At 40.8% G+C, this 10,092-nt stretch overlaps 1 protein-coding gene across 1 annotated transcript in view; it reads left to right on the plus strand.

Annotated features, from left to right (window-relative positions):
• The first annotated feature begins 425 nt into the window (after window positions 1-425).
• The window catches only part of p4hb (prolyl 4-hydroxylase, beta polypeptide), a 15,014-nt gene continuing 5,347 nt past the window's right edge, over window positions 426-10,092 (plus strand). Inside the window, exons 1-10 of the mRNA XM_015040111.1 lie at window positions 426-754; window positions 2,781-2,987; window positions 3,964-4,097; window positions 4,233-4,370; window positions 6,133-6,237; window positions 6,321-6,446; window positions 7,220-7,420; window positions 7,642-7,762; window positions 8,307-8,488; window positions 9,114-9,221. Coding sequence (XP_014895597.1) covers window positions 616-754; window positions 2,781-2,987; window positions 3,964-4,097; window positions 4,233-4,370; window positions 6,133-6,237; window positions 6,321-6,446; window positions 7,220-7,420; window positions 7,642-7,762; window positions 8,307-8,488; window positions 9,114-9,221 — 1,461 coding nt within the window. The 5' untranslated portion in view covers window positions 426-615. The remainder of the gene's footprint in view (window positions 755-2,780; window positions 2,988-3,963; window positions 4,098-4,232; window positions 4,371-6,132; window positions 6,238-6,320; window positions 6,447-7,219; window positions 7,421-7,641; window positions 7,763-8,306; window positions 8,489-9,113; window positions 9,222-10,092) is intronic.

Consider the following 10,092-nt stretch of genomic DNA (forward strand, 5'->3'; position numbering starts at 1 on the left):
AATAACAATAATAATAGCTTATAAATGTGAAATTATAAGTTTCTCTTTTTAAACAGAATTAAACTTTTTGATTATAATGTAATATAGTGAAATGCATCTGTAATTAGACCATTCCTTACTTATAAATCTGACCTAAAAATACATAAAGCTGGAAAAGATCAGGAACAAATGATCGAACGAGTCTAAAAAATAAACCTAAAAGGTTTTTAATTTATTTTTTTAAGAGAAAGTATTATGCTTCAATAATAATGAAATACGGTGTATGTTTTTGATGAAGCACCATCACGTCCTCACAGCGGCTGTGTTTTCTTCCCGGCTGCAGTGTTTCGTGGAGCCTACTTTTCACTTCCAGGTGCAGCCTGCTGTGGTCCAGTCACATTTCAACACGAACTGCTTTCGGCCCCATAAATGCGCATGCGCACTGCAGTTGACCCCTCCGGTTTTCTGCGTGCACTGCCACGTTAGTAGCGGTAGACACAAAAATACCAGCTACTCTCCCAACCCTAAACAAGAAAACAAAAACTCACAAATTGATACGAATTTATCTACTAACTCGCAACCATTTGCGTCTGCAGCTTTCGTCTCTGTATTTAAGAAGAAAACTCGACGGTAACTATGTTTAAGTTTTGGCTGCTGTGTACACTGGCCGTTGCCAGCAGGGCTGACATCGCAGAAGAAGATGATGTCTTGGTGCTGAAGAAAAGTAACTTCGACGAGGCTCTCCTGGCTCATCCCAACCTCTTGGTTGAGTTCTGTAAGTATCCCAGGCTGCTAACTGCCACTAGCTGCACTTTTCGCTGTTAAGGTTAGCGTTAAACTTCCAGGTTTTAGGTTGCAGGTAGGAACCGCTAACACACAAGACGCATATGTTTTGATAAATTCTGCATCAGTTAGCTTACTTGGCTAACTACTTTTTAAACTTTTTTAGGGGGAAAAAACTAGACATTGCATTTCAGACGGTATGTTTTCTTTCTTTTGCAGGTGTTCTGGTTGAATTTGACAAGCTAGCAAAAAAAATACCAAAAATGTTAGCATTTTTTTTTGGTAATGGGTAAAATTAAATGCTAAATTAATTTAAGCAGTTGATCCTTGTTTAGATAAACTTTGTTCCTGGGATATTCTGGTTGGCTGCCTCTTTATTATTATCGCCTTGAGTTAATGAGAGAAGAGCTGTAAGTTTCGATTGTCATCTGTGGCTTCGCACAAGTACTTTCAGATTTCGTTAACCCCTTTATGGGACATAAACACCCCAGTTAAATAAGTGAGAACATGGTTGAATCTGCGTTGAACCAGATCAGTTCTTCAATGCTTGCACCAAATCTTGACGGGCCATCCGGGCCCATCCCGCTACACTTTTGTCAGATTGTTGGGACCTGCTCCGTGGATTGTGTGACAGCAGTGTGGACCAGTCAAACGGGGCCGTGGGCCGACACCGACCAATGAGCACCGGGTGAGAAGTAGATTAAGTGCTCACGTACGTCCTCAGCTGGGCGGGGATCACGGGTTGTGGTGTGCAGCTAGGTTGACGTGTACTTTACAAAAGTTCATGTACGCGTGCACGTTTACGTTGACTGGACTCGGACAAGGAAGTTTTGCTCATTGACAAGTGATGCAAGGCTTTCGACTTAATTAGACGTGTCACTTCTGATGGGCCTGCCATCTGGTTGGAATGTGCAAAGATGGCCTCTAAAGGATACTTTTGAACCAATCATAGGTTCTTTATCCATCCTTTGTCTCTTTACTTTCAATAATATTTTGAGTAAAGTTCAAACATGGTTTAAATTAACTGGAATAGTAGATTCACTTTACAGTAAGAGTCTGACCTGAAGCAGCATATGATTAAGACGGAGTAGATGCTCTTTAGTAATTCCTCACTGGAAAGTTTTAAATGTATTGTGTATGAATTTCTTCAACCAGGAATGTAAAAAATATGTAAATATTTCTGCGTCACTAAAAGCATGTCGATGTGGAAACTAAAGTACAACACTGGTGGAGAGGAGGAAGTGTCAGTAAAATGCAGGATTCATACAGTTTGGATACTGAACATGTTTATGAAAAGATAAGTCATTATTGCCTGTGCTCTTAATAAATGTTTTATCCTGAGGTGAAAATTAGCACGACTTTTAATAAAAAAAAGAGAGGTTAGTTTACTAGAATTGATATTTCCCTAATGCACCATTTCTGCTTGATTTTTGTTACAAAAAATCTCATCAGGAAAAGACATCTTACTTTTTGCAAATTGAATCCATGTAAGGGAGGAACCTCATACAATGTATCATTGTGTAGCTTTCTGCGAAAATAAATATTGCATAGAAAAATTAGACAAGCTGGCTTTTCTGTTTAAAAACACATTTTCTCTAATCAGTTAACGTTCTTGCCTCTTGTTTGTAAAATGATTTAAAATTGTACTCGCCTGACATCCATATGCATCTGAGATGAAACGTTGCCCTTCATTCTTCAGAATCAACAGAAATTCCTTCCGTCAGCTCCAGCACTCACAAGATTTCTTTCTGGTCGTTAAAAAACATTAAAAAGTTAAACTTTCCTTAAATGTGTGGCAGCAAGACAATGCGTCAAAGTTTATTTACTTATGCAGCGCGTGTACAGTTTATTTTGTTTTTAAATCAAAACTCTGTTTAGATACTTTTATCTTTCTCTGCTGTACCACTCCCAATATTGTTGAATTCTCCTGAATCAAGATGATCTGTGACTCCCACTTTGTCCTTCTGCTCATATTTTGCTGCAACGACTCATGAAATCCTCTTGATTGCTCTCCACAGATGCACCATGGTGTGGCCACTGCAAGGCCCTGGCTCCAGAGTACGCCAAAGCTGCCGGCCTGCTGAAGGCCGAGGGCTCAGAAATCCGCCTCGGCAAAGTGGACGCCACCGAAGAAAGCGAGCTAGCTCAGGAGTACGGCGTTCGGGGGTACCCCACCATCAAGTTCTTCAAGGGTGGAGAGAAGGAGTCTCCCAAGGAGTACTCTGGTGAGTGATGCAGTCACTGGGAACCTACTCATCCATCTCGACCTGGTATTTGTAGATAATCTGTCTGGATTTTTAACTGCTTGCCGATTTTACAGTAATTTGTTTTGATCACTACTTCAATAATTTCAGCAGCGATAACATGTCGTGATTTTAGATGAGCTCTTCTCGGAACAAGAAGTGTTGTGCTTTAAAATGATCTGAAAATATGATCATGAATGGTTCAAAGCCAGACCTGCAGACTCTGTTCACCCTGGCAATTTGACCCGCACAACAGCATCAAAAAGTAATTCGACCAATCGGAGCGCAGGGGGGCCGGGCTTCCTCAGCACGTTCCCCTCATGCTGCAGCTGAGTCGGGGCAGACCTATGTGCATTTCTTCACGTCGTCTCTTCGGCCGGCTCGCGTCTGACTCCTTTAGGAAAGGAAAGGGAGGGGAGGGAGAAGCTTGGAAGTGGTTTTGTGGAAGTGACTACTGTGGGTTGGACCTAGTCTTTTTGACTCAACCGCCTCCCACATGCAGCTCAACCAGGACTACTTTGTTGCAGCGCCCGTTTTGTTCACCAGTGTGATATCTAAATTTAGATTAATAACATCAGTTTTATAAATTCCTTGCCCCACTTTTTTTTTTGTTTTCTCCCTCATCAAAACCCTCAACAGTTTGGGGGTGAAAACGATTTTCATAAACAATCAGCCCCATTTTTTTAAAACAAATTTAAACATGAAATGAAGGTTCATTTAAATTTTGGGTTGAAAACAAACTTCACTTCCGCTTGAAGCACTTTGAAGTTTTTGCTAGAAATTGCAGAAGTTTCTTCTGTCGTTTTCACTGTCAAAGCCGCTGAAGCGTTCTCACAAGCACTCGCATGGTTCCATCTTTCAGTTTACCCACATTAGAAACTCTACAATTTCAGATTCCCTGCATCCGTCTGAGCCAGCTTCTTGCACACTTATTGATGGTCTCTTTATTTTTTGGCAGCTGGCAGGCAGGCAGATGACATCGTCAACTGGCTGAAGAAGCGCACAGGGCCTGCTGTCGCCACCCTGACTGAGGTCACTGCAGCAGAGTCTTTGATTGCTGACAATGAGGTGGCAGTCATTGGATTCTTTAAGGTGAGTCTCCAGAACAGAAGTATTTGGGCCCAATCTTCCTTTTAAGCCCATCATTAGGCCCATAATACAGGTTAAGCCTCTGTCTTTAAGACTTGTACAAAACTTACTGAATGCTACTGTTTTCTTTGTTTACAGGATGCTGAGTCTGCTGATGCCAAAGCCTTGGAAAAAGCAGCTGAAGCCATGGATGATGTTCCCTTCGCCATGACCTCCAGTGACGAAATTTACTCAAAGTTTGAGGTGTCCAAAGATGGCGTCATCCTCTTCAAAAAGGTGACTTTCTACTTGGAGAGATTTAAAATTGAGCGGTGCATTAAGCCATTTGATCTGATTGCAAAATGTCTAAGATGCAGCTTCTAAAGTGTTTGAGGTCGAGTTGAGGTCTACTGAATGTAGGTTATCATTTTTGCTTATGTAATGGAGGCATGTGAATTGGTGATCCAGCCGCTGACGGCGCCTTGCTGGCGTTTGATCTACACCTTCAGGAATTTGATGCTTCAGACGAAGTGTCAAATATCTGTTGCTAATCCTAGTTCCTCTGAGGTCATTCAACGTCTTGGATGTTGGGTTATGTTGCTTGACCCAACTAATGAATGACTTGGTGCTATTGAGCTGTTTGCTGTATTAGGGAATGGTCTGCCTTTCCAAGCGCCACTCTATATTGACTAAGGAATTTATTGACTTAAATGCCATATCCTTTTATCAGGATAAAAGGATATCGGAGTTTCGTTATTTTGGAGTTGCTTAGTCATTAAACCTTAAACTGGTGTAATGACCACTGATCATCTCAGTCTGACTTTTGTGTTGTAGGTGTAAAGTGACAGACTTGCCATGTTAAAAGTGGCTCCAGTTTTTAAGATGACAAACTTAAATCTTTAAGACCTTGAAGCCATCTGGAGATTTGGTGGAAATTAAAAAATAAATAAATAAAAACTTGTACGCTGCACACATGTAGAAGGTTTCATTTGTATTGTTTTTTTTTGGTAGGGAAGAGATGTTGGTAATCAAGAAAATCAGTGAATAGTTTCCTTTCTCACTCTTGCATGACTTTCTCACTTTGCTTTAATTGTCGCTGTACACTGCACATAGTGCACTTGTTCTGATATGCTGGGCCTTGAAGTCCTTTTATGAGCAGAACAATCAACTTGTGTGAGATTGTGATTTGTCAGATTGGGTCAAAGTACAAAGGATCGGTTACGGAAATGAAGTAATCAAATGTCCGTTTTTTTCAAATGCTTTAAAAAAACAAAACTTTTTGTCTTAAGCTTTTTGGGGACTGTAGCTCATGATTCTATTTTTTATGAATGCTTTTCATTTGGTCTATAAAATATCTTGCAGAGCACACAAGTTTTCAATGTTATGAAAAGATACCCAAGTTTAGCATTACAATGTCCACTCCAACCAGGACATTTTACGGTGAGCTCTGGCTGATCATAATTTGAATGAAAGGCTGTGACAAAGTGTATTTAGGAAATTGAGCTGCACTCTACAGGTGAGGCTCAAATTTCAAATATTGTGACAATTTTTGAACTTTCAATTCAGAAGGCAAACCCCATATTAAAGATTACACTGTGAAGTATTTCAAACCTTTATTTTGATTATGGCTTAACTTGCGATTATAGGGCTGATGATGATTTCTCATGTTAGGACTTGTACCTGTGCTTCCACTTTCTGCCACTGCTGAGCAGCCAGAGGTTCATGCTGGTAAACTTACTTTAATCCGAAGGTTGCAGTTGGTGAACCCTCCTAAAGTAGGGGATCAGCTCAATAAACAGCCGGTGGATTTTAGCTTGTTTATTGCAACTGGGATTTGGTTTTAGGTTTCAGTGCTTAGAAGGTTATCCTCTGCTATTGTGTGCCAGCAAGAGCCACTTGGCAGAGAACTACAGCTGCTATTCTTGATGCCCAATAAACGGCCTGTTTGGTCTGCAGAGAGTTGGATGATTTTAGAGCAGTTTGCTGGTTCACAGGCAGATTAGGTGGGACACCAGGTGGTCAATATTTGCGTCTAAGTGTTTCCATGTTTTCTTGACAGTTCGATGAAGGTCGCAATACCTTCGATGGAGAGCTGACGAAGGAGAAGCTCTTGGCTTTTGTTAAGGCCAACCAGCTGCCGCTGGTCATCGAGTTCACAGAGCAGGTAAAATTAAACCAAGACGGTTCTCCCTTCATACTATTGATACACTTTTAATGTATTAATACGTTCGTCTTTCCCTATTGCAGACTGCCCCAAAAATCTTTGGCGGAGACATAAAGTCCCACATCCTCATGTTCCTGCCCAAAGCTGCTTCTGACTTCCAGGACAAAATGGACCACTTTAAGAAAGCTGCTGAGGGATTCAAGGGTCAGGTAGGTCAACGCTCAGGACAACCAAGTGATGTTACTGAAAGTTATAGAATCGACCGCGTTGAACTGTTTACATAAAGCAGCAGATTTAGTTTGAATATGCAGTAAATCGCAATACCTGGTTTTTAACCTTCAGTGTCTTTTAAAATTCAGATCATAAATTTAAAAACCTCATATTCGGGTCTTAAATGCATTCAGGTTTTCTTTTCGTTCTAGCTCAGAAAATGTATTAAGTTGCCTCTTGGACATTTACTTGGATAAATGCACTATAAGCCTGCATCCTGTGTAATTTAATGCTGCTGAGCAATTTGGTTAACAAAACCACTAGCTGAAGGTTAGCAGATGCTATCGGAGGGAGTTGAACTTGTCTGCTTTACCCGTGAAGCAAATTTTCTCAAAGCAGGGCTATTGTAGTCTATTTGGGTAGTTAATAATAAAAATGTCTTTGTTTTACTGTAAAAACAATATACGCCTGAAGCTGGGGGTGATGGTTGAATTTAATTTTAAGTTAAATGACGGTTGTTATTTAAATCTTTATTAGGCTTGGCTTAAATTTTATCTTGATTTGTGTGGCTCTTAAATAGGCAAATGATGCAACAGCCTTGTCTTGCTGCTAGGTGATCTCGAATTGTATAAAATTTGAGCCTCTTTATGAGAACCTGCATTCATTTAATCTCATGGGTAACCTTCATGAAATAACTTGTCATTATAACATTAAGCTATTGTAAGTTTTCCATGGAAAAAGTCGGGCGTTTATCTCCCAACTCTGTGTCCAGATCCTGTTCATCTTCATCGACAGCGACATCGATGACAACCAGCGCATCCTGGAGTTTTTCGGCCTGAAGAAAGAGGACTGCCCCGCCATCCGCCTCATCACGCTGGAGGACGAGATGACCAAGTACAAGCCTGAGAGCAGCGACATCACGGCAGCGAGCATCATTGAGTTCTGCACGCAGTTCGTCGAGGGCAAACTAAAGGTGAAGCCCTGAGAGGCTGCTTGTAGCAGCAGTGGCTATAGATGGTTTACCATCCAAAGGCTCATTTTAACTGTTATAAATATGTAGCATAGTGTGAACAATTTTAGCCACACTGTATGCACCACCTCTCATTTTATTTTTGTTGGAGTTGTATTCTAGTTGGTGCCAAAATGCAGCCAGAACTAACTGCTGCCTATTTTTCTTTCTTTAACCGTTTCCAGGCCCACCTCATGAGCCAGGACATCCCTGAAGACTGGGACAAGACCCCCGTCAAGGTCCTGGTGGGCAAAAACTTCGAGGAGGTTGCATTCAACCCTACTAAGAACGTCTTTGTTGAATTCTGTAAGAAATCATTTTACTTTTTTTTTTATTTTTTTTTTTAGCCTTTTATTTTTAGTTTTTTATTATTAAAGCTTAATTCCTCAAAGGCAAATGACCAGACATCCATCTTCAGTCTGAAACTTTAATTCTTTGTAAGCCCGTCTCGAATATCTAAGAGTTGACTTCAGGTGCTCTTTGTGCCCCGTCAGCTCCACTTCCTGCCAGGCTCTAATGTTGCAAAGATAAATATAGCAGCAGGAGTATTTTATACCCATCCCAGTCCAAATGGGTTTTATTTTTGGGATCGTTTTCCACGTCTGGCTGTTGAAACGCAGCTGATGGCCAGTAAGGCACAGCCGGGGAAAAGCTTATATTTTCTGACTGGTGATGAACAGGTGGACAATTTCTGGCAGTCAGAGTGAAGTTGAGGTTTTCACTTTACAGCACATTTAGAACCTGAATTAACATGCAGAAAGTGTAAACTTGGGTTTCTCTTGATCTGCTACATTCAATACTGCAGTAATATTAAAATTGATGCTAAAAAAAACATGGCGCTGCGTTCCAGATGCTCCTTGGTGTGGGCACTGCAAACAGCTGGCTCCCATCTGGGAGCAGCTGGGAGAGAAGTACAAAGACAGCAGTGACATCATCGTGGCCAAGATGGACTCCACGGCCAACGAGATCGAAGAGGTCAAAGTCCACAGCTTCCCTACGCTAAAGTTCTTCCCTGCAGGAGAGGGTCGCGAGGTAATCCTTCCATAACTTGCATGAAATCAGAACAGACTGCTTCTACAAGCACAAATTATTACTTTTTAAAATATAGATGAACTACTGGTGGTTGTCTCCACATGGACCACAAAATGCCTTTGCTAAAGACAAAAGGCTGTGCTGCAATGAAACATGGAAAGTTAAGTGGAAGAAAAAAGCCTAACTATACTGTACCATACGCTGACAGTTCTGTTACTAAAAAAAAATTTGATTTAAATGTTTAATTTGTGACACACCTGTAGCTCCTCAGACTGTTGAGTTCTGCTGAAGCCGTTTATTTACTCGCTTATAAAAATCTGGTGTAAACGATGTGGAAACATCTGCAGCGTCCTGCACAGTGAGCCAGAAGGCCAAGGCTGGAAGCCCTCATGTTGTAATGCAACTGTCTCCTTTTATGTTGTGCAGTGGAGCAAAGTGTTTAAGAAGTTTTATAGTATCGGAAATCTAAGGAAGGTTCTATAAAACACGTTAATGTATAATTTACAGTTGTCTGATGAACATCTAGCCAAACGTAATGAAATTTTAAACTTTTAGCCACATGGCTTCTTGTTTCCATTGCATTCTCTGACCTGATTAATGTGCTTTTACTACTTGCGGTCAACAGGTGATTGATTATAATGGAGAGAGAACGCTGGAGGGCTTCACAAAGTTCCTGGAGAGCGGCGGTAAAGATGGAGGCGCTCCTGCAGGAGACGACGACATCGATACAGATGTGAGTTTGTGAGCTGACTAAAGCCGATCCTGAATCCTGAGCTTCAGGGTTGCAGCTTCATGAGAAATAGTTGGTAGAAAATGTTCGACCTTTTAATTTAAAAACAAAACCTACCCTTTGTTTTTGCACTTGACTAAATGGATTAAGGTGGATAGTTTAGCCTCTAGCTACAGTTGCTGAATTGACATTTTACATTTTTAGTTTCAAAGTTTCATGTAAATGGTTAAATAAGGGAAGGCCTGTGCATAAACTTTGCAAAAATCCATGTCTTCCCAGTTTTTTCACTTTGAAATATCTTTTCATACAATCAGTGAATGTATATAAATGTAGATTGTCTGCATTAGTTTAAACCAAATGTATATTTCCACATATCTGCAGTATCAGGATGGGAGTTAAAGAACCACAAAGACAAAAAATTACATCTTGTGACTCTTTAGAAGTTGGCAACCTTTAAACTTTACTGTCAACTTCATTGCTGCAGCTTACTTGGTTAGAGATGCAGACTAAAGTTTCCTCCATGCCACAGTGGGACAGTCGCATAAACATTTGTGTGGGTCGGGGGGTTCCTCCATATTAACACCTGCCCGTCTCACAATGAGCCCACCACATCTCACATTAGACATCTCAGAGGTCTAATTGCAGCTGTCTGGTCAGCTGTCACTGGGCTTTCTGTGGAGACCTGAGCCTCCTGTTGGAGCTGCACGTGCCTCTTCAGCTTGAACGAGACTGGTTGACGTTTACCATAAATGTTTTGAAATTCTGTTGCTGCAATTTCTTTTCACTTTAGTCACTTCCCCACAAATTCCTAATCATTATATACAGTTGTGGTCAAAAGTGTACATACACTTGTAAAAAATCATAATGTTATGGA

The sequence above is a fragment of the Poecilia latipinna genome, unplaced genomic scaffold (assembly GCF_001443285.1).
Source record: "Poecilia latipinna isolate Pla-1442-1.1 unplaced genomic scaffold, P_latipinna-1.0 Scaffold496, whole genome shotgun sequence".
NCBI lineage: Eukaryota > Metazoa > Chordata > Actinopteri > Cyprinodontiformes > Poeciliidae > Poecilia > Poecilia latipinna.